The sequence below is a fragment of the Staurois parvus genome, unplaced genomic scaffold, assembly GCF_062004578.1.
Source record: "Staurois parvus isolate SC_StPar_1 unplaced genomic scaffold, SC_StPar_1.0 ptg000132l, whole genome shotgun sequence".
Classification (NCBI taxonomy): Eukaryota; Metazoa; Chordata; class Amphibia; order Anura; family Ranidae; genus Staurois; species Staurois parvus.
Window position 1 is genome coordinate 8,793,135 of NW_028317928.1, and position 20,660 is coordinate 8,813,794.

Here is a 20,660-nt window from a genome sequence, read left to right on the forward strand (position 1 = left end):
TCAGTTCAGAGCACTAATGCAGGCCATAGATGGGTCGAAAATCGGCCGATTTGTCGGCCGAAAATAAAATCGGCCGATTTTCGGATCGTTAGTGGGCGATTTGGTCGGCCGTTTTTCGGGATTTTGGCCGTTTTTTTTTTTTGGTAAAGTTGGAAAAAAATCGGCCGATTTTCGCGGCATTAATGGGCCAATCGGCCGATTTTTTACCGATAAAAAATCTGCGCATGAGCAGTGACCTGCAAGAGGAAGACAAAAAGAAGAAAAAGAAGAAGAGGAAGAGGATAAAGAAGAGGAAGAAGAAGATGAGGATGAAGAAGAAGAGGATGAGGAAGAAGAAGAGGATGAGGATGAAGAAGAAGAGGATGAGGATGAAGAAGAAGAGGATGAGGATGAGGATGAAGAAGAAGAAGAAGAAGAAGAGGATGAGGAAGAAGAAGAAGAGGATGAGGATGATGAAGAAGAGGATGAGGATGAAGAAGAGGATGAGGAAGAAGAAGAGGATGAGGAAGAAGATGAAGAAGATGAAGAAGAAGAAGATGAAGAGGATGAGGATGAAGAAGAAGATGAAGAGGATGAGGATGAAGAAGATGAAGAGGACGATGAAGAAGAAGAGGATGAGGATGAGGATGAAGAAGAAGAGGATGAGGAAGAAGAAGAGGATGAGGAAGAAGAAGAAGAAGAAGAGGATGAGGATGATGAAGAAGAAGAGGATGAGGATGAAGAAGAAGAAGTAGGATGAAAATAAGAAGAATTCCAGTCCAGCAAAAAGTATCTCTGCAGAGAGCTCCGCTATTTCTGACAGTTCTCTGACAGTTCTTTGACATTTACAGCGGTTGAAACATTGTATCTATTTGTTTCCGAATAAAAACATCTGTATCCTAAATGGAAACAAATAGATACAATGTTTCAACTGCTGTAAATGTGAAGGAACTGTCAAAAATAGTGGAGCTCTCTGCAGGGACACTTTTTGCCAGCTGTAGAAGGGATGAAAATCGGCCGATTTTTTTTACCATTGATGGTAACGTCGGCCGCTTGAACGACCGAATTTTCGTTTTTTAAAAGAAAAATCTGCCGTTTTTTCTCCCCATCTATGGCCTGCATTAGTGTCACTTCTGTTTGCTGCTTCATTCCTCTATCAGCATCAATCACTTCTGTGAATGTTCTCCATGTTGTCATGTTACAACCAAAACTGTCAATGTATTTATTGGGATTTGATGTGATAGACCAACACAAAGTGGCACATACTTGTGAAGTGGATGGTAAATGAGAAATAGTTTTCAACATTTTTTACAGATAAATGTGAAAAGTGTGACGGCATTTGTATTCAGCCCCCCGGAGTCAATACTTTGTAGGACCCCCTTTCGCTGCAATTCCAGCTGAAAGTCTTTTTGGGATGTCTCTTTGCACATTTAGAGGGATATTTCTGCCCATTCTTCTTTGCAGAATCGCTCAAGCTCTGTCAGATTGGATGGAGAGCGTCTGTGAACAGCAATTTTCAAGTCTTGCCGCAGATTCTCCATTGGATTTAGGTCTGGACTGTGACTGGGCCATTCTAATATATGAATCTGCTTTGATCTAAACCATTCCATTGTAGCTCTGGCTGGATGTTTCGGGTCATTGTCCTGCTGGAAGGGGAACCTCTGCCCCGGTCTTTTGCAGACTCTAACAGGTTTTCTTCTAAGATTGCCCTATATTTGACTCCATTCATCTTTTCATCAACTCTGACCAGCTTCCCTATCCTTGCTGAAGAAAAGCATCCCCACAACATGATGCTGCCACCACGTTTCACAGTGGGGATGGTGTGTTCAGGGGGATGTGCAGTGTTAGTTTTCCGCCACACATAGTATTTTGCTTTTAGGCCAAAAAGTTCCATTTTGGTCTCATCTGACCAGAGCCCCTTCTCCACGTTTGCTGTGTCCCCCACATGGCTTCTCGCAAACCGCAAACGAGACCTCTTATGGCTTTCTTTCAACAATGGCTTTCTTCTTGCCACTGTTCCATAAAGGCCAGATTTGTGGAGTGCACGACTATTAGTTGTCCTGTGGACAGATATTCCCGCCTGATTTGTGGATCTCCACAGCTCCTCCAGAGTTCCCATGGGCCTCTTGGCTGCTTCTCTGATGAATGCTCTCCTTGCCTGGCCTGTCAGTTTAGGTGGACTGCCATGTCTTGGTAGGTTTGCAGTTGTGCCATACTCTTCCCATTTTTGGATGACGGATTGAACAGTGTTCCGTGAGATGTTCAAAGCTTGGGATATTTTGTTATAACCTAACCGTGCTTTAACCTTTTCCACAACTTTATCCCTGACCTGTCTGGTGTGTTCCTTGGCATTCATGATGTTGTTTGTTCACTAATGTTCTCTAACAAACCTCTGAGGGATTCACAGAACAACTGTATTTATACTGAGATTACATGACACACAGGTGGACTCTTATTTATTAATTAGGTGACATCTTAAGGCAATTGGTTCCACTAGATTTTAGTTAGGGGTATCAGAGTAAAGGGGGCTGAATACAAATGGACGCCACATTTTTTGCATATTTATTTGTAGAACATTTTTAAAACCATTTATCATTTTTTCTTCCACTTCACAATTATGTGCCACTTTGTGTTGATCTATTACATTGAATCCCAATAAAATACATTTACGTTTTTGGTTGTAACATGACAAAATGTGGAAAATTTCAAGGGGCGTGAAAACTTTTTCAAGGCACTGTAGGATGATTTGTTCAATCTCTGTGCACCACCTGAGGCCAGTCACTTAAATGGGTATATGTAGGGGTGTAAAACCACTCTAACTGTGCTGCCTTTGTAGACATGTGCTGCCTAGACATGAGGCCGACAGTCCCGCTATACTTGGTGCATTCAGCTAACTCTCCACTAACGGGTCAGAGGCTGCCTGCAGCATGCCTACTGATGGGGCCCTCATCTAAAGCCTAAAGTCATGCTGTTGGGAGTGTCTTCTCTCCTCTGAACATTCCTAGGCTTCATCTGGTGCAGGTTGGTCCTCTGAGCTATGGTTTTTGTTTACCATGGTCCTGCAAGACTTTATGATCCAAATTACCCAGTTCTTTTCTGAATGCAGAGACCACAAAGGTGCTTGCTTGCTCTCTCCAGCAGATTGTATATCTGATTTTCCAGCTTCTGAGCCATGGGCTGTAAAGACCGTCCTATTCTGAAAGGTGACGTTCCGCTTTAAGCCTTTGTCCCCCGCTCCCCATTAAGGATTGGCACCTTTGGGGAGCGGGCAACCGAATTTGACAGGTATCCGCTCCCACTTCTGCTGCGATCGCCTAGGCGATCAGAAACGGAAGTTGTCCTATACCCCCCCATAGTCTTGTGGGACACATGACAGGTCCCAGAAGACTACGGGGCCCATTCACAAAACGCAGCACTTCTCGCGCATGCGCAGTGGCCACCCAGCTGTGAAGCCGCAAGCTGTCACAGCCAGGTGCCAGCACTAAAGATGCCAGCACCAGGGAGAGAAGACAGCCGGTAAAACCAGTGGTGGTGAGGACACCGCTGGACCGAAGGACATGTATTTTTGAAATAAGCAGCTACAGTTTTTGTAGCTACTGACTTTTTTTTTTTTCAGGTGGAACTTCGCTTTAAAGTGGTTGTCAAGGCTGAAGGTTTTTTTTTTTATCATTCTATGCGTGAAGGTAAAACAAATTCTGTGTGCTGCTCCCCCAACAGCCCCCCTTATACTGACCTGAGCTCCCTTTTGATCCAGTGATGTGCACGAGAGCCTCGGCTGTCCTGGAACTCCCTCTCCTCATTGACTGAGACAGCAGCCTGCTGTCAATCACAGCCAGTTAACCAATGAGGAGAGAGTGGGGCAAGTCCGAGAGGTGGCTCTATATGTCTTATGGATGCTTAGAGCCGGGCTCGGGAGTGAGCACGCACCAGTGTCCCCATAGCAAACGACTTGCTATTGGGGGCACTGGTCAATGGAGAGTAGCAGGAGCACCAAGAAGAGGATCAGGGCTGCTCTGTGCAAAACCACTGCACAGAGCAGGTAAGTCTAGACAGGTTTGTTATACCTTTAATACCACTTTAATTCTTTTCTAATGAACTGGCTCCTGAGCACTAGCAGCTTACTATTACTGCCAATTTTAAGGATACTGTTTTGGCTCTTATCAATACAATGTGCATCACCCTGAAGCTAGATGATCAGTCTGTTGCTTCTATCAGTTCTGCTTCCAGCCTCCAGTCCTATAAGGCCCTTGGGCTGCAAAGGCTATTCCCTTGCATTCGCATTTTCAGCTATTTCTATATGACGATTGGAAGTGGCCTCCGTTGTTTGTTCCTCCTAAGCGCTTACTGGCTTTGTTTCTGTTTCATAAAGATTTTGTTCAAAAGTGGTCCATTCCTTTTATGGATCCAGCCGTTGCAGGGCTTAGAGGCCCTTTCAAGAACTCTGTTCTCGCTGGAGGGTACCTCTCTACATCAGATTCTGGCCGTGATTTTACTTTTACTACATATTGTCACCTGTGCTGATCCTTGAAGGAATCTCAGTGTAGATTCACATATGTGCGGTGCGGATTGAAGCTCAGGTTTCACAGCTAATTGACACAATAGTTGTTCAGCGGGTCAGGTTTATATCAGGTTCAGGACAGGTTTAGATCGGGTTCATGTCAGGATTTTATCCTGTTCACAACTGATGACATGTGCGGTTTAGTAACGGCTCCCATAGAAGTCAATAGTCTAATTGGCAACAGAACTAGACAGCACTGCTCAGAAATCGGACGGGGGTCTCTTTTTCAATCTGCACTGACACAGGCACCATAGGAAGCAATGTTATTTCACATGTTATGCAGATTGGATGCGGTTCAAACTACATCCAATCCGCATATATGTGATCCTCGCATGTCCTCCTTCATTCTTCTCAGCTTTGAGATTTCTTTGAATTGCTCTGGTGTCTGTTAATAAAGATGAAAGTAAAGCCCCCTGTACTGAGATGTATGAGAGACCCCAGAGAGTGTGTGTGTGTGGGGAGGCTGGTCATAAATTAATGTACCTGTTTCTGAATTTGTGAGGGGTGGCTGGTTCTACATCAAGAGGTCCTTCTTCTGATCCTTGGACTCAAACTTTTCACTTGACCTACAAAGTTCTGTCAGATGTCTGTGCTCAGGAAGATAACTCCATGATGTATGAGAGACTCCAGAGAGTGTGTGTGGGGGCAGACTGGTCACCTCTAATGACATGATGTGAGGAGGAGAGCCAGAGTCTAATAGAAGCTGATGGCTCCTGATCCCCCCACTGGGCACATACTGTCCCCCCATTACTGTCTACTGAAAAAGGAGGGGGAAGAAGAAGAAGAGATTGTTATTGTGACTGAACATGGAGGATCTGGGACTCTTCTCTGGCTTTAGGAAGGTTCACATCTATGTAGGTTGCGGTTGGTGAGTTTTTCCGGTGCGCTTCTCTGGATAAAAGCTGGCCATACATTATACAATTTTCTTGAGAATTTTGCTTTAGATTTACCAAAAACCATATAATATGAGGTCAAGCCTAAACACTTTCAATTGTATGCAATTAGGCAGGCCCTTGCACTACATAGTTGAAGGTAAATCTAAAGGCAATTGGACAGAAAATTGTATAATGTATGGCTAGCCTTAGTGTTTCTTACTCACCTCTGCTGATCTCTGGAGGGATATCTAACTCCTCTTGTGGTTCATCACCTCTCACATAGGTTTCTTCTACATCTTCAGTTTTACATTTCCTTTGACGCTGCTCCTATATAACCAACAAATCAATAAACATAATGTGAAATTTCTTCCTACTATCCTGGGACCCAGAGCTTCACTTCAATTACATTCCATCTACCTGATCATCCTGTGAGATTGTAGGATGCTCCTGTGTGAAATCCTGGGAATGATGAGGGCTGGAATAGGTCTCTGATGCGTTTTTGTTACTGGATCTACCTATAGGGAACACAAAAAAAAAAAAAAAAAGTGTTATTGGAACATAGAAAATCTGTCTCTTTATTTAACCACTTCAAGTCACTTTCACCCCCTTCCTGTCCAGGCCAATTTTCAGCTTTCAGTGCCATCACACTTTGAATGACAATTCCGCGGTCATGCAACACTGTACCCATATGAATTTTTTAGCATTTTTTTGAGACAGATAAAACTTTATTTTGGTGGTATTTATTCACTACTGGGATTTTTATTTTTTTGGCTATATAAATGAAAATGTCCAAAAATTTTGAAAAAAAGTGTTTTTCTGATACAATTTTGCAAATAAATAATCTTTCTTCATAAATCTCGGCCAAAATTTATTCAGTTGTCTTTAGCAAAAAAAACAAAAACAAAATTCGATTATAACCAAGTATTATAATATTTTAAAATTTTTTTTTACATTTTTATATTTTATTTTTTACATACTGTCACCCTAGCAGTACAGTGTCACCATAGTGACACTGTACTACTTGTGGGGGGTTATGAAGATTTTTTTTTTTTTACCCTGATTGCTTTTGCACTCATAAAGGCTGCAAGCAATCATTTCTCCTTCTCTCTGGCTGCATTCTTGCAGCCATTGAGAATTACTGTGAGAGCTGTGATTGGTCCCAGCTTGTCACATGGTACAAGGCTGTTGTGAATAGCCCTGTACCATGTGACCTCTGTGATCATTCAGAGATTTCACACGTAGTAAGCAATGATGTCAGAAGTGACATCTTGCTTACTACTCTGCATGTGATCACTGATTGGTCAATCAGTGATCACATGATCGGGACCTCACACAGAGGTCCCGTACAACGATCGGTGTTCCACTGAGTCCGGAGGACACAGCGGGCACTGGATCACGGTGCTGCGTGCTCCCAGGGAGCATGCACAAGCAGGGGGCAGGGAGGCCGTTTATAAATAGCCACCCGCCCCTGCACTGCTCCCGTCCGGCTGTTTATATACATGGGCCGGACGGGAAGGGGTTTACCACCTGATTGCCCAATCAAGCCTCTAGTTCAAATCAGCTAAATACGTTCCAGGTTCATCAAAACACAAGGTGTGCAAAGTCTACCGCTTGTTTTCTATAGAAAGCAGTCACAGCCGCAGTAGAAAAGTCTGTCCCCTGCCAGCATGCTGTAGGGAAGACCCTTTGCTATGTGGAAGCAGTGGTCATTCTGCAGAGGTCCAATATGCTCCTTGCTGAGTCAAAGCTAGAGCTCACCAATATGCACATAGCATGAGCTTTGCAGATTGCTGAGCTATAGGTCTTCCCAGCCTTACTCTCAATAACCCGCCCCTTTCATTCATTGCATTAATGTCAATCACTGGGACTCGGCATCTTATATGGACATCACTACAGCTTCCTTTTTCAGGAAGAGAAGTACAGCACCCTTCTAGTCTCTCCCACCCATCATGATCTACTCGTATTGCAGAGAGAAGCACAAAGACCTAGTGTTTACATCACGAGGTGTAACCACTTCCCCTCCACTGTACGTTTATAAACGTCAACAGACGGGAAGGGTGATATCTTGGTCATCGACATATCATTTTTTAGCCCCAACGATTCTGCACAAAGTAAAAGGAATCCGAGCAGCTAACGAGCTTACTGGTGGTGGGGGGTCCCAATTGCACAACACATCGATCGACGCAAATGTCAGAGCAAGAACAAAAATTTGAGCACCAGATCTCCTGTGTAGCTCTAAACTGGTAACTTGTAAAGGCTTTTAAAGCATTGCCTATAGAGATTCCTAGGTACCGTAATTTAGCGCCGTTCCACGGGCGGACGCAGTTTTAAAGCGTGATATGTTTGGTATCTATTTACTTGGCGTAACATTCTCTTTTATATTATACGCAAACAATTCGGTCTAATATGTTTTTGTGCATTAAAATCTGTTAAAGTGTATTTAAAAAAAAAAAAATGTGCAAATACCATGTGACATAAAAATATGTAATGCCCACCATTTTATTCTGTAGGGCCTCTGCTAAATGAAAATATATAATGTTTGGGGTTCTAAGTTATTTTTCTAGCAAAAAAAAAAAATGTAGGAGAGGAATGCCAGAATTGGCCTGGACTGGAAGTGGTTTAGAAAAGCTAAGTAATGAAACCAGGTTTTGTTGAATAATTTAATTAGTATAATTAAGCAGGCAAAGCAAAAGATAAAGCAGATTATACTTCAGCTTTACCCACCTTTTGTTTTGTTAAAATTGAAAAGCATTTATGGGATTTAAAAACAAAAGTAGGTCCTACCAGAAACCCAATGAGCTGGTCATTTCCCTTGGCAGCATTAGCTCAGATCTTTCATAAGCTCTACTTAGGTTACCTCTGTGAACTACAAAACACCTCCCCCTATATTGCAGAGATGAGAAGAAGTCAAGGTGTAGTCTTAACACTCCTCGCAGCCCAGGGTGACAACGCTGTGCACTGGTACAGTACAGTGAGTGTTGTCACCATAGGACAGTAAGTGTGCTACTGGGTGGGACCATGAAAAATTTAAAAAAAAAAAAAAAAAAAGGCAAAGATCTTACCAGGCTCTACTCTCGTTAATCATATAACAAAGAGAGGGGATCCTACCACAAAAACATTCCTTACAAAAAAGATAGGTTTTGGCTCAACACCTCAACCCAGGTATAATTGATATATCAAAAACTGGCAGGACCACCAGGTGAAAATAAGAAAGAAAAAAAGCCTGAAGAAAAAAATCTAATGTAGTCACCACATCTAAGGAGTAGCTAGCTGCAGTAATGTGAAATTTCTGTTCTTGGGTTTAAGTACACTCTAATATAGCTTCTCACCTCGGTGAGTTCTCAGATGTGCAATTAAACTTGATCTCCGAGTAAAACATTTCCCACATTCTGAGCACGAAAACCTCTTCTCTCCTTTATGAACCATCAGATGGGAAACAAGATGGTCCCTCTCAGGAAAAGACTTCCCGCATTGGACACACGAGAACGGCTTCTCGGCTTTGTGAATTCTCTGATGTCGAAGGAGTTGCTGTTTCTGAGAAAACGTCTTCCCACAATCTGAGCAGGAAAAAGGCTTCGTCTCCGTGTGAGTCCTCTGGTGTTCTACAAGACTCGATCTCCGAGTAAAACCTTTACCGCATTCCAAACAAGAATGCGGCTTCACTCCCGTGTGAGCTTTCCTATGTTCGATCAGACTGGTCCTCCATGTAAAATATTTCCCACATTCCGAACATGAAAACGGTTTCTCCCCCGTGTGAATCATCTGATGTGAGATCAGATAGCCCTTCTCCGTAAAACATTTCCCACATTCTGAGCACGAATAAGGCTTCTCGGCTGGGTGAGTTTTCTGGTGTTTAATAAGTTGCTCCTTCTGCAAAAACCATTTCCCACATTTTGAACATGCATACATCTTCTTCCTCATATGAGCTTCCTCATGTATGATAAGAGACAATTTGGTAGAAAATCTTTTATCGCATTTGGAACAGGAAAACGGCTTCTCTCCTGTGTGAATCCTCTGATGTGTCGTAAGGGTTGACCTTCTCGCAAAACTTCTTCCACATTCGGAACATGAATAGGAAGGCTTCACGAAGCTGTGAGATTTTTTATGTAGAATAAAACTGGATTTCCGAGAGAAACATTTTTCGCACTCTGAACATGAATATATGTTATCTCCTATGTGAGCTCTCCGGTGTGCATCGAGGTCTGCCTTCTGTGGAAAGCATTCACCACACTCAGAACATGTCTCCGTTTCTCTACCATCTGAACGATGGCTGCCACAAGGTGTTTGATCAGGAAAACACCTCCTATGTGTAGAGGGATCAGAGAATAGATCAGCACTGTGAGAAACTGAAAGGATAGTTGGGGTAAAAGGGGTTTCTTCTGTTGAATCGGTTGTCACGTCTTCATCTGCAGAGATAAAGAAAAATGTATTCTGGCTATTTGTGTTGCATTTTACACCTGGAAGAAGTAGATAATTAAAGGGATAGGACCATTTAAAACAAAGTGCAATTATTTCTTTTGGCCCTTTCTTCTGACCTATTCCCCTTCCACAGATCCATACTTCTCTGGATCCGACAACAAAGGCCTTTGTTACATCCCACACCGCAAGTTGCCCTGCCCATTACAGCCCTATAGACTCCTATGGGGCTGTGTCTTGAGGTCAGAGATGAAGGGAGAGAGCCCCATGGAAGTGTATGGGGCTGTACCTGTGTAGACACAACCAGGATGTAGAAAAACAACAAAGACTATGGCTCTGTAATTTTTTTTAATTTTTCTATTTTTAATTATTAGTTATGCTGAACCAGCGGAGATTCGAACCATCTGTGGCTGGCCTTAGTGACTCTGGCATCTGGGAATAACGAGAATGAAGCCCCCTTTTGTGCAGATGCATGAGGGACTTGAGAATGCAGGAACATTGTTTAGTACCCTTTATTACAGTATTTTGAGTTTTATTACCTGTGCTGATCTGTGAGGGAATTTCTTCATGCTTACATGGCTTATCACCCATCACATATGGATCTTCTGATTCTTCTTTTACAACAATTAGGTCTCCGCCCTAATTTTAAAAAAAATACGATCTACTTTTAACAAGGTCCAATGTGCGATGAGGCAAATCATTATCTATTTTTATATATAAAGGAAAAAAAAATCTAAATATATATAAAGAAAAAAAAAATCTCAATCCAGTCTACCTGATCCTCCTGAGGGATCTCCTGATGTTCCTGTGTGGAATCCTGGGAATACAGAGAACGGGGACATCTCTCTGGTGGGTTCCCATTACTGGATCCATCTGTAGGAAACAAACACACTGACTGAATACATTGTTTCTATGTCTTTCTGTCAGAGGATGTGTGTATCTAGTGGAGCCTCAATACAAGAAATGAAAGTCTCCTCGTACCTGGTGATGTGAGGGGCGGCCGGTTCGCCATCATGATGTCCTACTATAGATCTCTGGTGTCTTTTTAAATACTTCCAGAATAAAGGACTATAAAAAAAAATATACAATTACATAAACACCTTGGTATTCAGTTGGATATTTCTATCATGAAGCTCCAATCTTCTAAGCATTCAAACTGTGGGGTGTGAATTGTTTTTTTTTTTACTCAGTGTTATGTAGGAGGGAATTTTGTCTCTTGAACTTCACTTGTAAAAAATATAACAATATTGCTGGCATGCAGTCATCTTAGGACGCCTAGTCTCACGCAACTTAGTTTCTTGGCCCAAGCTTTACATAGGCATTCAACGTTTCTCAAAACCAAGATTCTTACCCATGTGTTGCCATCATTGACATTTCCTTACCCATGCATTGCCAGTTCCTTGCCAATCTATTGCCATCATTGGCTGTTCCTTGTCCATGTATTACTACCATTGTTTATGTGTTGATAGTTCCTTCCTCATGTATTGCCATCATTGCTCAATTCTTGTCCATATACACGGCTCAAAAAAAAATGAAAGGAAGACTTTAAAAACAGATCAGATCTCAATGGGGAAAAATCTCATGCTGCATATATGTGGGCAGGGCCAGCACAATAGCATCATGGGCCCCTGGGCAAAGTAATGCACTGGGGCCCCTACCAGCCTTCCCCAATTTATGCACCTACCCTAAAGAATTAATGTACACTGCTCCAAAAAATGAAAGGGACACTCTGACCCATCAGATCTCAATAGGGAAGAATCTTCTGCTGGATGTCTATACTAATATGGACTGGGTAATGTGTTAGGAACGTAAGGATGCCTCATCGTTTCATGGAAATGATCGACCTACAGAGGACTGAATTCAAAGACACCCTGAAAATCAAAGGGAAAAAAATGATACAGCACGCTAGTCCATTTTGCTGAAATGTCATTGCAGCAACTCATAATGGTCCTCAGTAGTTTATATGGCCCCCACGTGCCTGTATGCATGCCTGACAACGTTTGGGGAGGCTCCTAATGAGACGACGGGTGGTGTCCTGGGGGATTTCCTCCCAGATCTGGACCAGGGCATCACTGAGTTCCTGGACAGTCTGAGCTGCAATCTGGCGGCATCGAAAGGATCGAAACATGACATCCCAGAGGAGTTCTATTGGATTTAGGTCAGGCGAGCATGGGGGCCATTCAATGGTATGAATTCCTTCATCCTACAGGAATTGTCTGCCTACTCTCGCCACATGAAGCCGGTCATTATTGTGCACCAGGAGGAACCCAGAACCCACTGCACCAGCATAGGGTCTGACAATGGGTCCAAGGATTTCATCTGGATAACTAATGGCAGTCAGGGTGCCATTGTCTAGCCTGTAGAGGTCTGTGCATCCCTCCACAGACCATCACTGACCCACCACCAAAATGGTCATGCTGAACAGTGTTACAGGCAGCAGAACGTTCTGCATGGCTTCTCCAGACCCTTTCATGTCTGTCACATGTGCTCAGGGTGAACCTGCTCTCATCTGTGAAAAGCACAGGGCGACAGTGGTGGGCCTGCCAATTCTGGTGTTCAATTGCAAATGCCAATCCAGCTCTATGGTGCCGGGCAGTGAGCACAGGGCCCACTAGAGGACGTCAGGCCACCCTCATGAAGTCTGTTTCTGATTGTTTGGTCAGAGACATTCACACCAGTGGATAGAAGAAGCCTCCTGCGCTTAAATGGAGTCCTGCCCTCAAAAACTGCTGACACTAACCTTATACCCAATAAGTAGATGAACCAATTAAAATAAACAGTGTAGCGCTATCAAACTAAAAATACGTGAATGTGTGATTAATATACACAAACTAAATACATATAAAACCGCCCCCTTAGTATGCACTAAGAATGAATGTGCCCACTGCTGCGTCTTGTGAAGTATATCCCTGCTGTGACTTTTTGTGACCTCCTTGATAAAGCTTTGAATGAGCCAAGTACTGTTCCCTCAGTAGCATTACACAATCTAATATGTTATGGTCCACGGTGTTAAATTTGCAGGCAGGTTGAAGGCTGGTTGCTGGCTGCTAGTTTGGTGAAGGCTGGAGATGCTTACCATCAGTGAGGGGAAATCCTGAGAGGAATCTGTTCTTACAGGATCGGTTGATCCCTAAAGCGAGCTGGCCCTGTGGGGTCTAAGTAAGGAGGTGAGGGGGCATTTCGGATATTGAAGGATTGTCACGTGTGTATCACGTACACAGCACGATATTTGCATGAAGAGTGAAGTGGGAGGACCACTATAAGCATCGTTTTTTCTGAAATCTTGGAAATTATTATTTGTTCACAGTTGATGTGCACTATTGTGTTCTTTTCACATTATTTAATTAGGGTGTACATTTCACCTTGTACACTGGATATTCCCTATGAGAGGAAATTCACGCATGACACTATTGATTGATTTAATTTTGTAAATCTTCCCCGATGTGCATACTAAGGTGACGGTTTTATATGTATTTAGTTTGTGTATTTTAATCACTTATTCACGTATTTTTAGTTTGATAGCGCTACACTGTTTATTTTAATTGATTCACACCAGTGGCCTGCTGGAGGTAATTTTGTAGGGCTCTGGCAGTGCTCACCCTGTTCCTCCTTGCACAAAGGAGCAGATACCGGTCCTGCTCATGGGTTAAGGACCTTCTGTGGCCCTGTCCAGCTCTCCTAGAGTAACTGCCTGTCTCCTGGAATCTCCTCCATGCTCTTGAGACTGTGCTGGGAGACACAGCAATCTTTCTGGAAATGGCACGTATTGATGTGCCATGCTGGAGGAGTTGGACTGCCTGTGCAACCTCTGTAGAGTTCAGGTATGGCCTCATGCTAGCAGTAGTGACACTGACCCTAGACAAATGCAAAACTAGTGAAAAACAGAAATGATGAGTAGGGAAAAAAATGTCAGTGGCCTCCACCTGTAAAACCATTCCTGTGTTGCCCATCTAGTGCACCTGTTGTTAATTTCATGAACACCAAAGCAGCTGAAACTGATGAACAACCCCCTCTGCGACTTACCTGACCAGAATGATATCCCAGGAGTTTAACGGACTTGATGCTAGACTCTGATTACAAAGAGTTCCTTTACTTTATTGAGCCATGTATTACCACCAATGCCATTGTTTGCTGATGTAATGCCAGTTCCTTGCCTATGTGTTGACAGTTCATTGCCCATGTATTGCCACCATTACCCAATTCTTGTCTATGTATTACCATTAATGCCAGTTCCTTGCCTATGTGTTTTAACCGTTGCCCAAATCTTGCCATGTATTACCACCAATGCAAATTTCTTGCCTTATGTATTGCCAGTTCCTTGCCTATGTGTTGCTAGCTCCTCATTACCCAATTATTGTCAATGTATTACCACCAATACCAGTTCCTTGCCCATGTACTGCCACCGTTGGCCGTTCCTTGCCCATGTATTACCACCAATACAAATTCCTTGCCCATGTACTGCCACCATTGGCCGTTCCTTGCTCATGTATTACCACCAATACAAGTTCCTTACCCATGTATTGCCACCATTGGCTGTTTCTTGCCCATGTATTGCCACCATTGGCTGTTTCTTCCCCATGGATTACAACCACTGCCAGTACCTTGCCTACTGTGTTGATAGTTCCTTGCCCATGTATTGCCACCATTGCCTGTTTCATGACCATGTATTATCACCAATGCCAGTTCTTTGCCCATGTATTACCACCATTGGCCGTTCCTTGCCCATTTATTACCAATACAAGTTCCTTGCCCATGTATTACCACCAATACAAGTTCCTTGCCCATGGATTGCCACCATTGGCTGTTTCTTTCTGATGTATTGTCAGTTTCTTGCCTATGTGTTGACAGTTCCTTGCCCATGTATTGCCCAATTCTTGCACATGTATTACCACCAATGCAAATTCCTTGTCTTATGTATTGCCAGTTCCTTACCCATGTATTGCCATCATTGGCCATTTCTTGTCCATGTATTACCATCATTGCCAATTCTTTGCCTATGTGTTGATAGTTCCTTGCCCATGTATTGCCACCACTGCACAATTATTGTCCATGTTTTACTACTGATGCCAGTTCCCTGCCCACCTATTGCCACCATTGGCCATTTCTTGCCCACGTATTACCACCAATGCAAGTTTCTTGCCCATGTATTGCCACCATTGGCCATTTCTTGCCCATGTATTGTCAGTTTCTTGCCTATGTGTTGATAGTTCCTTGCCCATGTATTGCCACCACTGCAAAATTATTGTCCATGTTTTACTACTGATGCCAGTTCCCTGCCCACCTATTGCCTCCATTGGCCATTTCTTGCCCATGTATTACCACCATGCACGTTCCTTGCCCATGTATTGCCACCATTGGCCATTTCTTGCCCATGTATTGTCAGTTTCTTGCCTGTGTTGACAGTTCCTTGCCCATGTATTGCCCAATTCTTGCCCATGTATTACCACCAATGCAAATTCCTTGCCTTATGTATTGCCAGTTTCTTACCCATGTATTACCATCATTGCCCAATTCTTGTACATGTATTACCACCATTTCCAGTTTCTTGCACATGTATTGCCACCATTGGCTGTTTCTTCCCCAGGTTATACCACCATTTCCAGTTCCTTGCATGTGTATTGCTATCATTCTCCAATTCTTGTCCATGTATTGCCTTTGTGTTGATAGTTCCTTGCCCATGTATTGCCACCATTGCCCGTTTCATGACCATGCACTATCACCAATGCCAGTTCCTTGCCCATGTATTGCCACCATTGGCTGTTTCTTGCCCATGTATTGCCATTGGCTGTTTCTTCCCCATGGATTACCACCACTGCCAGTACCTTGCCTACTGTGTTGATAGTTCCTTGCCCATGTATTGCCACCATTGGCCGTTTCATGACCATGTATTATCATCAATGCCAGTTCTTTGCCCATGTATTGCCACCATTGGCCATTCCATGACCATGGATTACCACTAAACTTGCCTCTGTGTTGATAGTTCCTTGCCCATGTATTGCCACCATTGCCCATTTCATGACCATGTATTATCACCAATGCTAGTTCTTTGCCCATGTATTGCCACCATTGGCCGCTTCTTGCCCATGAATGACCACTATTGCCTGTTCCTTGCCTATGTGCTAACAGTTCCTTGCTCATGTATTGCCAATGTTGGCCATTTCTTGCCCATGTATTACCACCAATGTCAGTTCCTTGCCCATGTATTATTATTATTGCCTGTTCCTTGCCTATGTGCTGACAGTTCCTTGCTCGTGTGCTGCCAAGATTGGCCATTTCTTGCACACGTATTGCCATCGTTGCCCAAGTATTACCACCATTGCCTATTTTCTCTGCACGTATTGCCATGATTGCTCCCCCAATCACGTCACCATCACCCAGCACCTCTGAAGACACCCATAATGCGGTCAGGCCCCACATATAGACCTGCATTCTACAAACCCTGCAGTGGCCCCCCTTCTGTTCCCAGAAGAGAATGTATTTGTTAGACATGGCACGTGGCTTTCCCAGGAACACCCCCATCATTTCAGACCCCAGCTGAGCCCCCCATCCAATGTTCTACACATGAAAGGTCTTCCAGGAAGATAAGGATTTATTGGGGTGACATGACCACACCACCCCATCCAGTCCACACACAGTGCTGGGACCCCTTCTCTTACAATAGGAATATTATTACCTCCTCCTCCCTGGGCACACACTCTCCACACTCACATCTGCTGGAAGTAAAGCCCCTCCCCCCCTTCAAACCCCGGACCACCTCTACAAGCCCTTACTACAAAAATGTCCGCTGACCTTCCTCCTGCCTGCGTGCGCACGTCTCCATAGCAACCAGAGACAGCCGGAGAGCGCGCTGAGATAGCTGCGCCTTTCCAGTCGCTCTTCTGCAGGTAAGCCCCGCCCGCCGCGCAGATAGAAAACCGTCCCGCCTATTTCTTGTAGCTTCACCATGCCTTTACTTTTCCACAATCCTCGCGGGTGTTAGCATTTTTTTTTAAAATCTATAACATTTTTTAATATTTCGGCAATAAATTAACACGAGGGAGCCGCGATCCGCTTGTGAGGGTGTGGCGGCCATTTTGTTGTAGCCCTGAGAAATCTCTTAAGGGGAAACCTCACTCTTTTCATTCGACATTGACTATTTTTAATCCTTTTGCTACTAGTATTAGTAAATAGGAAAGCATATCATGTTTACTTGCTTAAAACTTTTTCTTTTTTAGATTTAGGTTACTTCCTGGTTTCCATGCCTAGGCTAATGATGTCATACATCCCAGGAGCCTTCAGGAGGGGAGGGAGGGTTCTCAGCTAAGCCAATTCCTGAGCTAAGGGCAGTTGGATTGCAGGAAGTAAATGCTAGGTGAATCACCTGCCCTTACTCCAGATGGCCACTGCCAGTGATACCAGGGGGTGTTTTTCAAAAGTGTGTGCCCAGTGAGGAGGAGGTGATGGCTTCTTATTATGAAAGATGATATATTATCCACAAATCCTCATCTTCCCGCATGTCCTCGTATGTAAAGAACATTAGATGGGGGCATTAGTGGAGCTACAAGATGAGGGCACTGGGAACGTATTCTAAAGAAAGCCACAACCTGTGTCCTATGAAATGACACCAATCAAGAAAGAGCTAAATCTCCCGTGGCTCTGACCATAGTGTGATCTGATTTTCTAAGAGTTCTGTTTTTAGAACAATAGCCGCGTATACGATTGTAAGCAATTTGAAATCAGCTCAGAAACTAGCAATATATGCACCCCTCCCCCCCCCCCCCCAGATTTCCACACTGATTGGTCTGCATGTCCACATGTGCATTTAGGTTGCATCACAGGCCTAATGAAGCGCCAGGTCGCCACGAAACTCGTTAATGCACGCAACCCATAGATTGGTTCCTTAATACACGCAATCCATACACCGGTCCCTCAATATATGCACCCCATAGACCGGTCCCTCAATATATGCACCCCATAGACTGGTCTCTCAATATTTGCACCCTATAGCATGTTCCCTCAATATACGCACCCCATAGAATGGTCCTTCAATACACGCACTCCACAGACTGGTCCCTCAATACATGCACCCCATAGACTGGTCACTCAATGTACGCACCCCATAGAATGGTCCCTCAATATATGCACCACAAAGACCGGTCCCTCAATATATGCACCACAAAGACCGGTCCCTCAATATAATCACCCCATAGACTGGTCCCTCAATATACGCACCCCATAGACTGGTCCTTCAGTATATTTACCCCGTAGACTGGTCCCTCAATTTATGCACCCTATAGATCGGTCCCTCAATGTATGCACCCCATAAACTGGTCCCTCAATATACGCACCCCATAGACTGACCCTTCAATATATTCACCCCATAGACTGGTCCCTCAATATACGCACCCCACAGAATGGTCTCTCAATATTATTATTATTATACAGTATTTATAAAGCGCCAATAGTTCGCTCAGCGCTGTACATTACAGAGGGGGACAGAACATGTGACAGAACAATACCAATACAATGCAAAACATGAGGGGATTGAGGGCCCTGCTCTTTTGAGCTTACAATCTAGGAGGGAGGGGATGGTGGCACAGGAGGAGATAGCTGTGGGGGATGAAGTGGTAGGAAGAGTGGAGGAGGTCAGCAAGTTAGCAGGGGGTGGGGTAGGCTTCCCTGTAGAGATGGGTTTTCAGGGTGCGCCTAAAGGAGAGGAGAGTAGGTGATAATCTGATGGGTTGGGGCAGGGAGTTCCAGAGGATGGGTGACACCCTGGAGAAGTCCTGGAGGCGGGCATGGGAGGAGGAGACCAGGGAACTAGAGAGAAGGAGGTCTTGTGAGGAGCGGAGTGTGCGTGCTGGGCGGTACTTGGATATTAGGTCAGTGATGTAGTTCGGGGCAGTATGGTGGACAGCTTTGTACGTCAGCGTTAGGATTTTGAATTTGATCCGTTGCGCAATCGGAAGCCAGTGGAGGGATTGGCAGAGGGGGGTGGCGGAAACGGAGCGGTTGGAAAGGTGAATGAGTCTGGCAGCCATATTCAGGATGGACTGAAGTGGGGATAGCCAGCGGCGAGGCAGGCCAGTGAGGAGGGAGTTGCAGTAGTCGAGTCGTGATATGATGAGGGAGTGGATGAGCTGTTTAGTGGTTTCTGGAGTTAGGAACGTGCGGATTTTGGCGATGTTGCGGAGGTGGAGTCTGCACGAGTTTGTTAAAGAGTGGACTTGGGGCTGGAAGGATAGGTTGGAGTCCAAAATGACACCAAGTACTCTGGCCTGCGGGGCGGGTTTGATGGTGGCGTTGTTGGACATGATGGAGAAGTCAATGGGGGGTGGTGTCCGGGCTGGAGGGAAGACAAGAAACTCGGTTTTGGAGAGGTTCAGTTTAAGGAAGTGGAGCGACATCCAGTCTGATATGTCGCTCCACAGGTGTGTGATTCGGGCGGAGACCAAGGGGGTGAGGTGGGGGGTTGAGAGATAGATTTGTGTGTCGTCGGCATAGAGGTGGTAGTTGAAGCCGTGAGAGTGTATGAGTTGACCAAGGGAGGAGGTGTAGATGGAGAAGAGAAGGGGCCCGAGGACAGAGCCTTGAGGGACCCCAACAGAGAGGGGGAGTGAGAGGGAGGTGGTAGCATTATAGGTAACACTGAAAGAGCGTTGTGACAGGTAGGATGAGAGCCAGGAGAGAGCAGAATCTCTGAGGCCGAGGGAGTGTAGTTTTTTGAGGAGGAGGGGGTGGTCGACTGTGTCGAAGGCCGCAGAGAGGTCAAGGAGTAGGAGCACTGAATAGTGGCCATTAGCTTTGGCGGTTAGCAGGTCGTTGGAGAGTTTGAGTAAGGAAGTTTCGGTGGAGTGTAGGGGACGGAAGCCGGACTGTAGGGGATCGAGGAGGTTGTTGTCGTTGAGGTGAGAGCATAGGCGGGCGTAGACTAGGCGCTCGAGGAGTTTAGATATACGTAACCCATAGACCGGTCCCTCAATATACTCGCCCTATAGATCGGTCCCTCAATATACGCACCCCATAGAGCGGTCCCTCAGTATATTCACCCCATAGACTGGTCCGTCAATATACGCAACCCATAGACCGGTCCGTCAATATACGCACCCCATGGACCGGTCCGTCAATATACGCACCCCATAGGCCGGTCCGTCAATATACGCACCCCATAGGCCGGTCCGTCAATATGTGCACCCCATAGACCGGTCACTGTATATACGCACCCCATGGAGCGGTTACTCAATATACGCACCCCATGGACTGGTCACTCAATATACGCACCCCATAGACTGGTCACTCATTTACCCTTCTCCGACTGTCTCCAAATAGTTCCCCACTAACAGATTGCCCCCTCTATATTTGTACCCCTATAGTAATAGATAACCCCTCTAATATTGAACCCCTAAAGATTCAAAATGTAACCTGTACCCTTGATGTGTCTCTTTCCTACCCCTTCCCAGAAACACAGGGAAAAAAACAACACAACTTTAGGTTTCTTACACCTGACCTATGACAAAATGGCTGTCGGCAGCCTGTCCTTTCACTCTGCACACGCACGTCACCATGACAACTAGGCAGCTGTGGCACGCACTTGGAAAGAATCGAGCCATTCTTCCACGGTATGACCACTAGAGGGCAAACCACTCTTTCTTGTAGTAGAGCAGCAGCCATATTGTTGTAGACCAGACATGACTAGAAAATGCAAAAAATGCCATTTTACCTTTCTTCCTGCACTGCAACGTAGACACAAGGCCTCCCTTTCTTTATATGAAATAAAACAAGGCTTTTGAAGGTGTTAAAGGGCAGCAGCCATTTTGTTGTGGCCCTTGAAAGGAGAGGAGGAGGAGAGAAGA

General features: G+C 44.7%; 1 protein-coding gene across 3 annotated transcripts in view; it reads right to left on the minus strand.

Annotated features, from left to right (window-relative positions):
* The window catches only part of LOC149466310 (uncharacterized), a 37,835-nt gene extending 21,113 nt beyond the window's left edge, over positions 1–16,722 (minus strand). The window contains exons 1-7 of one of the 3 annotated variants that reach the window (XM_089672897.1): positions 16,618–16,721; positions 10,810–10,896; positions 10,604–10,701; positions 10,368–10,467; positions 8,742–9,818; positions 5,830–5,927; positions 5,637–5,739 (exon numbers count right to left, since the gene is read on the minus strand). In XM_089672897.1, coding sequence (XP_089529023.1) covers positions 5,637–5,739; positions 5,830–5,927; positions 8,742–9,818; positions 10,368–10,467; positions 10,604–10,701; positions 10,810–10,843 — 1,510 coding nt within the window. In that variant the 5' untranslated portion in view covers positions 10,844–10,896; positions 16,618–16,721. Of the gene's footprint in view, positions 1–5,636; positions 5,740–5,829; positions 5,928–8,741; positions 9,819–10,367; positions 10,468–10,603; positions 10,702–10,809; positions 10,897–16,501; positions 16,554–16,617 lie in introns of those variants that run through there. The other 2 variants (XM_089672895.1, XM_089672896.1) reach the window with 2 other exon arrangements.
* Positions 16,723–20,660: the final 3,938 nt, after the last annotated feature.